The following is a 16,997-nucleotide window of genomic DNA, read 5'->3' on the forward strand; positions in this document are numbered from 1 at the left end:
CAGAGAGCAAACGTTAGAGCAATTGTATGACGTGATAGTGTCTCAAAGCTTGTCTATTTTTGCTACACACTCAAAAGTATGTACCTTTTCTTAATAAATTCCGTCATAAACACACACATAGCCATATACTTTAATGCCATAGCTGAATAAATCAGATTTGACTTCCTCTTCCGGAGTGAATATATTTGTTGAACTCTGCAAGTGGCTCGTGTGTGGTTATCATGGGCATAAACTCCATTTCGCTGCTGTCAGACGCAACAGGTACTAAAAATACTGCGTCATAGTTTCACGACAACGGCCGTTTGTGAAGCAGCTGGACACTTGCAAACAACGCATACGAAATCAACGGCTCTCTTTTCTGTAGTCTAGTTCTAACAGTATCGACATTTGCATGTGTACAGTGGAAAGACTTGTTTTTCTTCAGAGGTGACGCAAATGCTGTGCGCCGTCCTGGGTCACTCCAAGAATATTTGGCCAGGTAAACTAAAGTTTTACACTTCAACACATGCATCAAGACATTTATCGCTATGATTATACAATAAATATATATACGAATATATAATAATAATGGTCATAATCACCTCATGATAATCAAGTTTGTTGTATTATCAATGTTAGGCGTTGCAGACTGCGGGTGAAGCTACTGTAGCTGTTTGGCTAGATACTTTAGCAAGACTAACGTTACTATGTGACAGATTACTTTAATTATGGCGACCTGCGGATTTGTCAGTTTCTTGTTATTGCTGAACGACAATCTCTGTTGAAATAGGTGGCCAAACTGTCGTGCAAAAGGCACCTAATACTTTTGGTCTAGTTAGCCTATGAAAAGATTACTGTAAAGTTCATAATTTGTAAATTAAAAACGAATGCACTGCCTTGTACTCTGAACATTCACAAATTAAATAGCAGCTGAGCAAAGCTACTGCATAAATGTAAAATGTCTTATTCAGAAGAACGTGTGTAATAAGAACTAACGTTGTACATTTGATAGCCTACTTCCTGTTAGTAACCCCAGACTTTTATTTCCTCCTTTTATGTATATAAATATATATATTAGTTGGCACATCATTTTCTTGTCATTATTTATATATATATATATATATATATATATATAAAATAAAATAATGTTCCATTTATATAATTTTTTCCCAGATGTTGATGCATTTGAACACATAACAATTTTCTACATTATAAACAAGTGTTCAAATCTGTGCTAATGGAATGTCATTTAATGCAGGTATTTGCCATCTACATGGGAATGGGGGACATGAAGACACCAGATTTTGATGACTTACTGGCAGCGTTTGACATTCCAGACATTGATGCCAAAGAAGCAATTCAGTCTGACAACGACGGTAATCATAATGAACACAGTGGTGCTGTTGGAAAGGAGCGAAGTGGAAGTCCATGCCTAAGACCCCCAGACATCCCTGAGGGTCCTCACAATGATGACCCCTCCATGGTCAGTGTGATTGTAAAAAACAGTGTACATTCTGATGACAAAACTGAAGAGGATATAACTGGAGACTTTCTTGGTGTAGATTCATCACATGAGTCTCCCCTGAAAGGTCCCAGAGAAGATGACCTGATGCCTTCAGATTCATTCATCTATAATGGACTCAAAACAATCTCAGATCGGGCTACAGAACCCTCTCAATCACCAACTCTAACCCAGATGCAGACCAATGGGCCACTTTGGTCTCTCTCTTCCTCTAGAGTAACTAATAATGACAACCAGGATGGTACTTCTCCTAACCACCCTGCTAGCACTTTCTCCCCGCCGCGGTCTTTACCCCTGACTGATCCCCCCATCTTAGCTTCACATTCAATTAGTTCAAATTTCCCCCCCAGAGTTGATTGTGAGGCAGCACAACCATTAAATGGCACTTTGAGGGCAGGAGTCCGCCGCCATTTATCTGAAGATGAAGAATCTGAACCAGACCTCGGTAGCCCTGCACTCGTCATACAGGAGAGCCCGGATTCCCAGCTATGCTCTGCTCCCAAGGTACCACGAATGCAGCGGTCCCCTTTAAGTGCGTTTCAGCTGCCCTCTCCCTCGTCCCCTTCCTTACCAGTAAGTAACACTCAAATTGAGGAGCCCTCTGTCCAGCCTCCAACACTTCTACAAAGCAGTGTCAACCCAACATCAATGACCTCCAAAAATGATTTGCCGGCTGAAGAAAAAGACCTTGAGCACATAATCGAGGAGCGAGATTCTCCTGAGAGCCCTGAGCCAGAAATCCCTCAACCTTATATATCTCTGCCCTCAAATCAACTGACCAATGAGCCAGAACAGAAGGGGAGAAGAGAAGAAGCCCCTCAAGATCAAGTTATTGACATGAGCGTTAGTGTGCAGGAGAAAAGCAGTCTTCACACAAAAAAAGATGATGATGGAGCTGAGGAGACGGAAGAGAAATCTACGGAGCCTAGTTTGGTAGATTCAGCCTCTGAAGCTGTCACCAACCCAAGCAAGACCTCTGCCAAGCCTCTCAAAGTGAGAATCAAGACTGTCAAAACGTCTGCCGGTAACATCACACGTACGGTATCTAAAGTGGCTCCCAAAGGAGGGGCCTCCAAAGGTCCTGGTGGCTCCAAAGTTCAAGCAGGGGCCCGCAAGTCAGTCCGCAGGATTCAGAGATCTGGTGCTGCTCCTCAAGGACCACCTCAGGTGACAATGTTGCCCGTGTCCACCCTTCAGGATGCCAGCACAGCTATGTTATTTGCAGCCAGCAGAGCACAGAATCAACTTGCCACCACTCTCTCTGCCACTGCAGTCAACATCACTAGAACGTCAACCCTGCCATCGATCTCTTCATCCATGCCTGGGGCAAACATTCGCTCTCTGGCGCAGAAAACGATGAATGGGAACCCTGGGACAGCCAAACCAGCCTCCATTGTAAACAGCCCGGGAGCTGTTATCTCACGCAGCCAGTCTAGCCTCGTCGAAGCCTTCAACAAAATTCTCAACAGTAAGAATCCACTGCCAAGTTATCAGCCGGACCTCTCCACAATGCCTCCCCCTGAATGGGGTCTTCGATTGCCCTCAACGGGATATCGTTGCCTTGAGTGCGGGGATGCATTTGCCCTGGAGCGTAGCTTGGCGAGGCACTATGATCGACGCTCTATGAGAATTGAGGTGACCTGTAACCACTGCTCCAAACGCCTGGCCTTCTTTAATAAGTGCAGCCTGCTGCTCCACGCACGAGAGCACAAGGAGAAGGGACTGGTTATGCAGTGTTCACACCTCGTCATGAGTCCTGTCAGTGTGGAGCAGATGATTGGCCAGCAGGAGACCGTGCCTATAGGTTTGTGTCTTTATCAGTGTATTTATAGATGCAGTAGAGAAAGAAAATTACTTTTGACCTTTCCTCAAAAATTTAGAAATCTAAATTCTACATCCGCAAAAATTTAAAAAAAAAAACCCTGATGGAATCATCACACTGAGTGGATGTCCATCCAGATTTTTTACTTTATAACAAACAAATTACAGATATGATGGAAAAAGGTTCTGTTCAATAGCTTAACATTCTGGGTTCATGAAACGTACCTCAAATAAATTCACTTACATTTTTTATTAATGGCATGTCTTTTTATATATCTTTTTCTGAATTATTTGAGGCATGGACTTATTGATAATATTCCCCATCAATCTGCTTCCAACTTTCTCAAATAGTGGTTGACAGATCAGCTTTGCAAGATGGAGCCTTGTCATTGACCTTTAAAAAAAAAAAAAAAAAAAAATATATATATATATATATATTTTTTTTTTTCAATTGGATTGAGATCCAGACTGTTTGCTGGCCATGTCATTGGCCAATGCAGATTTGTGATTCATTACTGATTATTGCTTTCATCCAATCATCCACACTCCATGATTGCTTCTCTTTAGCCCACTGTAACATTGTTATCTTTTGTTAAGGTGTTAGTGCTGGTTTGTGTTTGGATCTTCTATGCGTAAATCACATTTCATTCAGCCGGTTTCTTACAGCTCTGTCACAAACATTGACTCCTGTTTCTGCCAATTTGTTTTGTTTTGCATTTTCTATTGATTTTTCTATCTTGACACTTTGACATCTTCCTTGGTCTGCCTGTATGTTTTCCTTTTATAACCTTCCCATTTCGTATATACTTGCACCAATTAGCCAAGTCCAACAGCTTGTTAATGTGTGTTAGCTCTCTCTTTTAACTGCTGACTAATTAGCTTTTTTAGACTTCACCCAGTATTTGTTTTCGAAATGGAAATTAAAAGATGATTCCATAATTTTTTCCTCTGCTTAATCTGGAAAAAGACATGCCATTAATAAAAAATTGTGAGTTTGTTTGAGGGTTTCATGAAGCCAGAATGTTAAGCTATTGAATTTTATATTTTGTAATATATCTGTGATTTTGTTTAATTGCTATAATGTATAAAAGGGTGGTGATTCAATAATTTTTGCCAGGGGTTGTAGTAAGGTTTCTAGACACAAACCAACAAGACTTGTGAGTTAGTGAATACTTTAGGTTTGCACTTTGCATTGTGCAAATTTTGGATCAGGAATTTTCATAACAAGGAGGAACCACACAAGTTTTTACAAAATGTTTTTTTAAGCGTTAACTTAAGATATCAATTAAATGTATTTAACAGTAAAACATATAAATGCTAATATATTATCGCCCTTACCAAATCTAATAACTGTTTCTTTTTTTATTTTGCTTGGAAAAAAGACTCCCTTTGAAATCCACTGTCACTTTTGGCTTGCTAATAATGGTTACTAATGGCAGCTAATAGCTGCTCTAGAACATTACTTCAGGTTTAAATATTTAAAGTCGTCATGAAATTAAATTTTACCATTCGTATTTTTATATGTAGTATTGTAATGTTTATTACAAATGATTTATCTGTGCACTTCATTATTTTTTTTTAAATTCATGTACCCTTATAATCTTTAATCAAATACGTTACCCTTCCCTCCCCCTCGAAACAACTTCTCTTCTCTTCCAGTCAAAATCTATTACTAGATGGCGTGGCTATTTACGCCTACTAGAAATCCTCCACAACTGACTGTAAACTGGCATTCAAATCTGCCTCCATTTTGTTAGCAACGCCAAACCTCCAACGATCCAATCAATTCCCGAAGGACGAAATTAAGCCCCGCCCTACATTTTTTTTCTAATTTCAGAAGCCGTTTTACTCGGATATACGTCACAATAAGGAAAAAAGGACAATCTCAACTTCCATTTCATGACGACTTTAAAGGGATACTCCACCAGTTTTTCTTATTAAACTATGTTATATATATTGTATATATATATTGTATATATATATTATATTATATTATATACTATATTATATATATATATTGTATGGCGGAATACCATAACAAGTGCTTTTGAGCACTTCGACTTGGCGCAATAATATCTTCACTCGTGAAAAGTCCTCTTACCGGCTCCCGCTTCCTCTCGTTGTATTGACGGAAATGTCAGAGGGAGAGGAAGCGGGAGCCGGTAAGAGGACTTTTCACGAGTGAAGATATTATTGCGCCAAGTCGAAGTGCTCAAAAGCACTTGTTATGGTATTCCGCCATACAATATAGTCATCAATTTTAAACGCTTAGAAAAGCGCAACGGTTTATTTTGTGTCACCAGCCCAGGTCAAGTTACACTACTCGAGTAACTGTGTTTACATAGGGAAAACGTGGAAGTGTTTGGTCGCTTCTCTGCTTGGCCCATATTTAGTGCATGGGCTAAGCTAAGTGCTAACATAGTTTTGCGGCAATACAGAGCGATATAGTGCACGCACTGAGACGAGAGAGGTATGTATCAACTCGTCTTAGTTAAGGGAATAACATAGTTTAATAAGAAAAACTGGTGGAGTATCCCTTTAAAGAGAAGCTAAAATACATTAATCCAACAATTTCATTTTAGAAACAGTATGGCTCTTTCTGTTTGTCTCACACATTATAAAATTGTGGTCTTTATACATAAAAAAACATTACCATTCATAAGTTTGGGTCAGACAGATTTTTTTTTATCAGAATTTTTTCAATCAATATCGACAGTAAAAACATTTTATAATGTTACAATAGATTTATTTGATTTCATCAAAGATTTCTAAGTATCACAGGTTCCACAAAAATATAAAGCAGGAACTGTTTTTAACATTAATAATAAATGTTTCTTGAGCACCAAATCCAAATACCAAAGTATATTAGAATGATTTCTGAAGGATCATGTGAGACTGAAGACTGGAGTTTTTTAATTGTAATAATATTTTACATTATTATTGTTTTTACTCTAATTTTGTATCAAATAAATGCTGCTTTGGTGAGCCTAAGAGACATTTAAAAACGTTTAAAAACCATATCTCCAATCTCAATATCTTTGAACTGTGTAGCATATATACCTGCTTTCATATTTTAGGAAATTAGTTCTTTGCAAAGGGATCATCATATTTGAGGGTCCTTGGCTTTGAACATTTTGAAAACCTGAATGATGTAATTTGCTTCTTAATTTTAGCTTACCATGTGTCTGAACAAAACATTATATTTATATAACATTCCAGAAGTAAAAATAGACAAACTTATAGTCATGCTATAAGTATCAGTAGCCAGTGTGCACTCAGGGATCAGCGTAGAAATCAACCAATCACTGCCTCTGTCCACATGGAATCTGTGCACTGCACAACAAAGGACTTTAACGTTTAAGTGGAATAATTCTGCTGGGGCTTGTTCTCTCTGTAAGGCAAGGCAAGGCAAGTTTATTTATATAGCACATTTCATACACAATGGTAATTCAAAGTGCTTTACATAGAAGAAATTAAAATAATCAAAAGAAATCAGAATAATTAAAACAGTTTAGAATAAAAGATAAAATACAGAAATAATCAAATGAAATCAGAATAATTAAAACATAAAATAAAATACAGTGCAAACAGTCGGACGAACAGTGGTACAGTGCTCATTCAGTAAATGCACAGCTAAACAGATGTGTTTTGAGTCTGGATTTGAATGTGACTACTGTAGGAGCACATCTGATCTCTTCTGGAAGCTGGTTCCAGCTGCGGCTGGCATAGTAGCTAAAAGCAGACTCGCCATGCTTAGAGTGAACCCTTGGTATTTCTAGCCGATGTGATCCTAATGATCTGAGTGATCTGTTGGGTTTATATTCACTGAGCATATCTGCAATGTATTGAGGTCCTAGGTCATTGAATGATTTATATACCAGTAATAATACTTTAAAATCAATCCTAAATTTAACTGGCAGCCAGTGTAAAGACCTGAGGACTGGTGTGATGTGTTCATATTTTCTGGTTCTGCTCAGAATCCAACAGCAGCGTTCTGTATGAGCTGCAACTGTCTTATGGTCTTTTTGGGAAGGCCAGTGAGAAGTCCATTACAATAATCCACCCTACTGGTGATGAAAGCATGCACAAGTTTTTCTAAGTCTTGACTGGAAACAAAGCATCTAACTCTTGCAATATTTTTCAGGTGATAGTATGCTGATTTAGTTATTGCTTTGACATGACTACTGAAACTAAGGTCTGACTCTAGAGACACACCAAGATTCCTGACTTGATTTTTAGTTGTTTGACCCCTAGACTGAAGGTATGCGTTCACCTTGAGAACTTCATCTTTGTTTCCAAACGCAATGACTTCAGTTTTGTCTTTGTTTAATTGAAGAAAGTTTTGGCACATCCAATTGTTTACTTCATCAATGCATTGGCAAAGGGAGTCAATGGGGCTGTAATCGTTAGGCGATAGGGATAAGTAGAGCTGTGTGTCGTCTGCATAGCTGTGGTAAGCGATTTGGTTCTTTCTCATTATTTGGCTCATTGGGAGCATGTACAGGTTGAATAGGAGTGGCGCAAGAATTGAGCCTTGAGGGACTCCGCATGTCATGGATGTCCACTCAGACTTATGATCTCCAATACTCACATAATAACCTCTGCCTCCTAAGTATGACCTGAACCATTTTAGGACTATCCCAGAAAGCCCGACCCAGTTTTCCAGCCTGTCAAGAAGTATTTTGTGATCGACAGTGTCAAATGCAGCACTGAGGTCGAGTAGTACCAGCACTGATAATTTGCCTGTATCAGTATTTAAGCGAATATCATTTATTATTTTTATGAGCGCGGTCTCTGTACTGTGGTGCGGTCGGAAACCAGATTGAAAATGGTCAAAGTATCCATTCGAGCTTAAGAATTTGTTCAGCTGATTGAACACAACTTTTTCAATGATCTTGCCTATGAAAGGAAGATTTGAGATCGGTCTATAGTTGTTTAATATGGTCTTATCCAGATTGCTCTTTTTCAGGAGGGGCTTGACAACAGCAGTTTTCAGGGACGTCGGAAAACTCTCAGAGAGAAGTGAGGCATTTACCACTTCTAGGAGATCTGCTTCTAAGCTGTGTAACACATTTTTGAAAAAAGATGTGGGAAGTGCGTCAAGGGCGCAGGTTGATGTTTTTAGGTCCTGTATGGTTTCTTCCAAAATTTTGCCATCAATTTCTTCGAAATCAGACATAGTGGCTACTTTCTCAGGCTGTTGTCTGATCTGCCTGACACCAGCGCAACTCAAGGATGAGCTGATCACCTTTCTGATATTATTGATTTTCTCAGAGAAGAAAGAAGCAAACTCACTGCACTTTCTCACTGAGAGCATTTCACTGGGAATCTGGCTTGGGGGGTTTGTCAGTCTCTCTACAGTAGCAAAAAGAGTGCGTGTGTTGTTTATATTGCTCTTTATAATATTCGAGAAGAAAGTCTGTCTAGCTTCTAGTTCCTTATTGAAAGCATGGATGCTGTCTTTGTAGATGTTATAATGGACCACAAGTTTTGTCTTCCGCCACATGCGCTCTGCTTTTCTGCATTGTCTTTTCATATTTTGCACTGCTGTTGAGTTTCTCCAAGGTGCTTTTTGTCTGCCACTCTTCTTCCTGACTTTGACAGGAGCAATATCATCAATTACACTCTTAACTTTTGAGTTAAAAGAATCAAGGAGAAAATCAACTGAGTCAGCAGATATGCTTGGTGTTAAAGATATAGCCTTCATAAATAGTACACTAGTGTTCTCATTTAAGCATCTCTTCTTGACAGACACATATCTAGCTTCAATGGCAGGAGAGATCAATATATCAAAGAAAATACAAAAATGATCAGACAGTGCTACATCCTTAATAACAATTGATGAAATGTTTAGACCCTTACTGATAAGTAAATCTAGAGTGTGTCCACGATTATGTGTGGGTCCATGTACATGCTGAGTCAGATCAAAAGTTTTTAAAACAGTTTTGATTTCTTTTGCCATATTGTTTTCTGCATTATCTATGTGAATGTTAAAATCTCCAGGAATGGCAAAGCAGTCAAACTCTGAGGAAATTGTTGATAACAGTTCTGTTAAGTTCTCAGCAAAAGCTGGAGAGTATTTTGGAGGCCTGTAAACAAGGTTAAGTAAAATGCATATAGCACCTTTTAACACAATACCCAGATATTTGAAAGACGGGTAATTCCCAAATGATATTTGCTTACATTGATAGACATCTTTATAAAGAGCAGCTAAACCTCCGCCTCTTTTGACAGCTCTGCAGACACTCATAAAAGTAAAGTTAGGAGGGGCTGTTTCATTGAGGACTGTTGCACTTCAGCTGTCTTCAAGCCAAGTTTCATTTAGCAACATAAAATCCAGGTTGTATGTGGTTATTAAGTCGTTGACTAAAAGTGATTTATTCTTAAGTGAACGGATGTTTAAAAGTGCTAACTTAACAGTCTTACTTTTTGTCCCCACAGCAATCTTGGTATGTCGTGTAATAGGCACCAGATTAGATGGGTTTGCTGTACGGCTTTTGAAGGCCTTAGACTTTCTATCATGTAATCGAACAGCAATAGAAAAAGATACAGGCACACTGGGTTCCCGCTTGTTCTGTAAACATTTGAGAAAGTTATTGTTATCATATTGTTATCTGTACCCATTTTCAAAGGACAGTCTCTGGACTCTGTGCATTGCTGGCTTATCCTTTAGGGAGATGAACAGTAAATGACATTAGGTTAACAGTGCTGTATATAATTGACCAATAATCTAGAATAATACGTTAACCCATGTCCATTTCAGAATGATTTAGCTTATGTGTGTAGTATGTGCTTACTCTGTCTCTATTACAGGTATGCTCTCTCCTGCTCTACCTGCCCTTAAAGAAAGTGGTGGCCAACTGTCACAACCTTCTGATAACAGGTAACGACACACTGTCAGATCATGTTTATTTAGTTTTTATGCTTGAATTAATTAGAAATAAAAGAAAAAGTAGTCATTCAAATTAAATTAATTGAGACTGTGAGTGTTTGAGAGATTAAGATGCTGTTTGGTATTTTAAATGTTGTCAGCTGTCCAGAGTGTTGGAGTCCATTCAAAGGCAAGGCAGAAATAGCAGCACACTTTCAAGAGGCGGATCCTGGTGTCACTGACATGGTGAGTGAGTGAGTGCGTGTGCGTATATCAGGACTCGATTTGCATTTGCCCCTTTTAAGACTTTGACACAAAAAAAAACAATTAAGAAATTACGAAATGATTACATTTTGATTTCTCTCTAGTGTTGTATGCAGTGTTCTCCTCCAATGCCACTGTGGAACTCATGCAGTGCTGCAGCTCACCGCCGGTTACATCAGCAGCTCCCTCCACTGGTTTGCCCTGAATGTGGTGTCATCTGTCAGCTTCATGACCTCAACACCCACCTGAATCAAAGCTGTCTGCACTACTCACGTCGCCTTGGATATAGGTATCCACACATAGTAGTAATATATACTAGTAAATCCCTTCTTTTATCCATTGGTTTATGAAGGAGCTATTTCCTCTTATCTGCAGATGTGCCTGTTGTCATTTGGTGTTTGGAGGAGTGAATAGTCTGAACGCTGTAAAGACTCACATGCAGACGGCTCACTGTGAGGTCTTCCATAAATGCCCCTCCTGCCCCATGGCTTTCAAGTCTTCCTCTGGTGCTGAAACTCACTGCACCTCCCAGCATCCTGAACTCCCTGAGACGGCTAGACAGTCCAAGTAAGTGTAAAGTGTGTGTGTGTGTGTGTGTGCGCCAGTGTTGGGGAAACCACATTGCAACTGCAGCCACGCCACAAGCTAGTCACTTAAAGTAGTTATTATCTACACTACAAATTAAATTGAAGTTATTTAAGGGGACAATATCTTTTATATTATCTCTAAATCTGGAAACCTGTAACTAAATATTTCACTTCAAAAAAGAAGTTGCAATAAGTTTAGTTACCGGTACTCGCCAACACTAGCTTTTACATGTCTCCTCGATGCTTTCTTTAAAGTCGGCATGAAATGGAAGTTGAGATTTAATCTTTTTGTCTCTATTGTGACATCCGATTGAATCGGCTTCTGGAGTGATAAAAAATGTAGGACAGGATTGGATTTCGTCCTTTTGGAATTTTTTTGGATCGTAGAAAGTTGGGAGTTGCTAACTAAATGAGCCAAATCTGAATGTAATTTTTTGCAGTCAGTTGTGGAGGATATGTAGTCCCATCCTTCGCCGAGACATAATAAGCTTTCCTTTATAATAAACACTGTAACATTCTTTACAAAAATATTTAATTGTCAATTTTGATTTCATGGTGACTTTAAATGTTTGCATAACTTTTTTTTGAAGTGCTAATAACCTTTTATTTATTTGTGACAGGGAGATCTATAAATGCGTGATGTGTCGGACTGTTTTTACCCAGAAGGCATTGCTCAGTGTCCATTTTGACACTCACTTAGCTAAGCAGAAGATGCACGTCTTTAAATGCCCTGACTGTAACAAGCTCTTCACGCAGAGAAGTTCCCTCCTTGAGCATGTTAAGGTTGGTTTTGTTCAGCTGAGAGAAAAATTAGCTCCATTCATTGATAAAAAAATGATATATGTTTGACCAGAATGTGTCTCTAGGACTCTCACAAGGACATTTATGACACATCAGCACAGAACAACTTGGTAAAGATGGATAGCTCAGATGGGGAGGAGTGGGGGCGGGATGAAGACAGAGGAAGAGTGTCAAGAGAGGATGGGAACTCTGCTGCACATATCCAGAGCTGGAGCTGCTCACAGTGCCAGAAACGCTACAAAGAGAAAGAGAGTTACATCACCCATATGTCCGAGGAGCATGGAAAGGTCAGGACGTCATAGACAGAAGTTCAGATTACATACATTGTCAAAAATGTAAACAAAAAAAAAGTGTCCATATTTTATACACTACTATTCAAAGATTTGAATCTGTACAATTTTTCTTTTGGAAAACATTAATACTTTTATTCTGTAATGTATTTTATAATGTTACAAAACACTTTTAAGTAAATGTTGTTTCTATTTCTTTCTAATTATTCCACTTATACTTTGTTCATCAAAGAATCCCGAAAAAGACGAATCACTGTTTACACACAAATATTAAACGGCATGTTTTTTTTGTCCATTATGATAACAATCCAAAATGTTTCTTGATCATCAAATCAGCATATTAGAATGATTTCTGAAGGATCATGTTACATTGAAGACTATATCCGTGCCTTAAGACTGAGTAATGATGTTGAAAATTCAGCTTTTACATCACAGGAAAACATTGTTTTAAAATCTATAAAAATGGAAAATAATATATTTGATGAATATATAATGTAACACATAATGTATTAGAATAACATATTTAAGTAAGCAGAATTTATAACAGTACATGCAATAAAAAACATTTTCAAGCCATAAATACACATTTATGATTTGAAATGTTTTTTTCCTGTTAAACTTGAATGTTTTCTGATTTGTCCTGAACCAAATGAATGTATTAATGTTTAACATTTTTGTTTGAAGGAGCTGAAGAAGTTTCCATGCACTCTTTGTGAAGGCTCCTTCTCATCATCCTCAAGTTTAAGACGCCACATTCGTGTCAAACACAAAGGAATCAAAAGAGCTTTTTATTGCCAGTGAGTATAAGACATATGTACCGTAGCCCCATGAAGTATTTAGACACTTAAAATGTATTAATGTCTAGGAATTGCATGTAAACAAAATCAAATATGAAGTGCCATTTGCAATTAAATCATGTTAGACCTTTTCTTACAACTACCATCATTTTCAAGTTTGGCTTAGTTCAGCAGTGTTCAGTTTCAGCAGTGTTTCTCTATTATTGATCAAAGTTTTATCCTTTTATCTAGGCATAAATAAATGGGAAGTTTAACACTTAATTTTCTTGAGGTCCTTTAGAAGTTATTTACTGTTGTCTCTTGTTCTGTAGACTTTGTACAGGTGGGAAGAGGAGTTTCAGCAGTAAGCTGATTCTTGTGAAACATATTGAGGCTCAGCATGGAGACAGACGAGCAGCCAAACAAAGTCAGGTAAGAGCTCAAACACACTGTCAGATGGACATAATATGTCCAAAACCATGACCACCTAACAGTAATTTTGTTGGCTGAGGCTCACTGTAACATTATGTCTTTAGTAGGTGTTCCTACTGCTAGATGCCGTAATGTTATTGGTGAATTCCGCTACTGGTCCGAGCTTTCAAAAATGTGATTATGCAAATGAACACCGACACAATGAGGTGTTCAAATATCTCATTTGTAAAGTTAAACTTTTCACAAATGTATTGAGTCTTTGGACACACTGTACCAACACTTAAAAGAATAGTTCACTTAAAAATGAAAATTCTGTCATCATTTACTCACCCTTAAGTTTTTTCAAACCTGTATGAATTTCTTTCTTCTGCTGAACACAAAAGAAGATATTTTGAAGAGTGTCAGTAACCAGACAGTTGATGAACCTCATTGACTTCCATAGGATTTGTTTTCCTACTATGGAAGTCAATGGGGTCAATCAACACACTGGTTACACTTGAAGAAATAAATTCATACAGGTTTGAAACAACTTGAGGGTGAGTAAATGATGAACGAATTTTCATTTTGAAACGAACTATTCCTTTAAGGCTCGTTCACACCAAGGATGATAACTATAAAGATATAGTTTTAAAATTAATTTTAAATTTAAAGGGAAGTCCACCCCACAACTGTGTTGATAACGGTACAGAGAAATAGTACCATTGGAATCACTTTCAGAATGATTTTTTCCAGCTGATGTCAAAAACATTGACAGCCAATCAGAATCCATCCTGCTTTAAAGAGCTTCAGCATTTATAGTGGTATATGACATAACTGCTGCGCAAGGTTAAAATAAACAGAACATTATTGCGCATTGGTGTGGACACTAATATTGTTATTATAGTTATCGTTCTTGATGTGAACGAGCTGTAAGGCTCCTTGATAAAGTGAATGGCTTCCTGTGGTTTTGCCACTGCAAGTCACTTTCAGTATTTTCAACTCTCAGGCAGTTCCTCAAATCACAGATGCAGCTGACAGCTCATCGGAGCATGATGGTGTTACTTTGGGCGGGGCCTCAGTTGAAGCAGAAAGTCAATTGGCTGAGAGCACCCTGACCAGGCATGGCAAAAGAGCTAAAGAGGAGCAGGAAGCCACGGGATTTCGCTGCATGCCATGTGGTTTTACCACAGAGGACAAGGAGGAATTTCTCCAGCATATTGTCTGTCACCGTGACGGGGGCAGCACCTGTCAGTGTCAGCAGTGCGGGGCATGTTTCGCTTCCGCCTCCTCTCTCAGCAGGCATCTCTTCATCAGCCATCGTGTGCGTGATTATCCCTCCGATCACACAGAGGCGTCTCCGGTCACTGGTTTAACTTCTGGACATGTGACCTCTGACTCTGCAGTTGCAGCAGGGTCCCCGGGTTCACCATCGAGTGTAGGGGGGACACAGGTAGAGGATGGGGAAGGTAAGCACACCTGTAAGGTGTGCAGACGTAACTTTAACAAACCTGCTGATCTTAATACACACTTCAGAACTCACGGCATGGCCTTCATCACCGCATACAAAACCGACAAACCAGCGTAGAGAGACAGGAAAGAATTAACATGAGGATGAAAATCATGAAACCTGGCAAGAACATGTCCGGGTCATATGATACCCCAAAATCAAAAAACGTAAAATAAGAAATTATATTTTCCGTGAAGAAAAAGAAGCTTATTACTTATTATTATTACTTATTTTTAATTAAGTAAAAGTAAAAAAAAATAGGTTTAATTTATCATTTTTTCAATTTATTTATATCATTTATAGCCCTTTATTTATGCTGATTTAAAATAAAAATTACAGCATCACAGTAACAAATAACACACAATAACAAATTATTGAGTATTACAATCTCAAAAGTAAAATGTCCAGATAAACGGTTTGGCAAAATAAAAGTGCTTAATTGTTATGAAAACTAAATATTTAGATTTCTTTATGAAACATATAATTTCTTTATGAAACCATTTATTTTGTATTTTTTATTCGATTTTGATTCGGGTGAAATGTGAGCAGTGTTTTTGTGAGATTCTGCAGAAAGCGTGTGGTACACTCTGCTTTTAACACTCCACATTCACAAACTAGAAAAATACACTGCTTTGGGGCAAATCATGTTTGTAAAAACATGTAGTTACTCTACTAGGCCAGTTTTGTCAAATCAAAGTCGAGGGGAGGGAGCCTGTTGTCAAACAAGTAATCCTGTAAAGGAGTGATTTAGGTTCGATCAACCTATAAAGTGATCACAACAAGCTCTTAATTGATCTGAGAGGTTTGGGGAAAGGGCAAGACACTGAGCGTCATGTCTTTGAGTCCTCAACCTATTTAGAGGGTCATGTTTACCAGTCCTGCGATATTCTGTGCCTACTGATTCCATTGTACAAACAAAAAAATACAGTCCGTTTCTCTAATGCAAAATGCAGCTTACTATAAATAAAATACTGTAATTACTAACGGTTTAGCATAGCCAAATGATCCCGAATCAGGTGACTCCTTTGTGCTTGAATCATTATTTTTATGTTTAATGTCTGTATTTCTTCTATTTGTGTTTCCATAGATTCAATTCAGGAAACTTGCTGAATAGTTGCTGATCTTTAGAATGAGAACGAAATAAGTGCCTTCTTCATTTAGTCTTAAGATTCTTTAAGACAAGATTACACTTAAAGGCCTCAGATGATCTTTTCCTCACTGGGAGGAATTTGTTGTGTGTGTGTGTGATGGAGTTAAACATTTATATTTTTATGTTTGTGCTGGACTTTTAATGGTGCCTTACACATTGTCTTCTGGTTTTCTTTTTAAAGATGATTAATAGAGCTTTGTTGTAATGTAACCTCTTGCATTCTCCTTTTTTTTGGTTGCTTCATTTCTATTTTGTTGAGGTAAATAAAAAAAAACAATAATGGCTACATTTCTTGATGTCCTGTTATACTGTATATACACAACTGATAAAACTATAAATCACTAAACTTGGAAAATACAGATATACATTGTAGATTCCAGAGACATAAATCTGTGAAATCTGAAATATTCAAAAGGATTTATTGAAATCTCATTTATTTGTTTTTCATTAACCTACACTAAAGGCCCAAATCTTGCTTTCCTAACTGGAAATGTTGGTAATGTTTAAAATGTAATGTATTCATGTGATACAAAGGTGAATTTGCAGCATAATTACTCCAGTCTTCAGTGTCACGTGGTCCTTCAGAAATCATTCTAATATGATGATTTGGTGCTCAAAGAATATTTCCTATTATTATCAGTGTTGAAAACAGTCATGCTGCTTAATATTTTTGTGGAAAAATTAAAAAAATGTTCAGAATTATTTTATTAATAGAAAGTTCAAATGAACAGCATTTATTTTAAATAGTTTTTTGTAGCAATGTAAAAGTCTTTACGATCATTATTTGCTTTACTGTGATTATTGATTTAATGAGTGCTTGCTGAATAAAAGTATCAATTTCTTAAATAAAATAATAATAATCTTACTGACCCCAAACTGAATGGTATGTATTTTGCAATGCTTGATATTTGCAAGAGATCTGGAAGACCAAATGTTTTTCAATTTCAGCCTGAGCTCTTTGACCCTTAAATGAGGCATACTAGCCATTTTGAATTTTCATAACTTCTCTTTTAGCCGA

At 37.7% G+C, this 16,997-nt stretch overlaps 1 protein-coding gene across 3 annotated transcripts in view; it reads left to right on the top strand.

Moving 5' to 3' along the window:
- Positions 1-16,997, top strand: part of znf687a (zinc finger protein 687a) — a 17,882-nt gene continuing 885 nt past the window's right edge. The window contains exons 1-12 of one of the 3 annotated variants that reach the window (XM_077210665.1): positions 191-478; positions 1,238-3,305; positions 10,136-10,205; positions 10,355-10,439; positions 10,562-10,746; positions 10,833-11,024; positions 11,665-11,827; positions 11,911-12,132; positions 12,820-12,932; positions 13,244-13,343; positions 14,329-14,788; positions 15,917-16,077. In XM_077210665.1, coding sequence (XP_077066780.1) covers positions 1,253-3,305; positions 10,136-10,205; positions 10,355-10,439; positions 10,562-10,746; positions 10,833-11,024; positions 11,665-11,827; positions 11,911-12,132; positions 12,820-12,932; positions 13,244-13,343; positions 14,329-14,788; positions 15,917-15,939 — 3,666 coding nt within the window. In that variant the 5' untranslated portion in view covers positions 191-478; positions 1,238-1,252 and the 3' untranslated portion in view covers positions 15,940-16,077. Of the gene's footprint in view, positions 479-1,237; positions 3,306-10,135; positions 10,206-10,354; positions 10,440-10,561; positions 10,747-10,832; positions 11,025-11,664; positions 11,828-11,910; positions 12,133-12,819; positions 12,933-13,243; positions 13,344-14,328; positions 16,268-16,997 lie in introns of those variants that run through there. The other 2 variants (XM_077210657.1, XM_077210674.1) reach the window with 2 other exon arrangements.

Source organism: Siphateles boraxobius, unplaced genomic scaffold (assembly GCF_051911475.1).
Source record: "Siphateles boraxobius isolate OS27281-9 unplaced genomic scaffold, OSU_SipBor_1 12, whole genome shotgun sequence".
Taxonomy (NCBI): domain Eukaryota; kingdom Metazoa; phylum Chordata; class Actinopteri; order Cypriniformes; family Leuciscidae; genus Siphateles; species Siphateles boraxobius.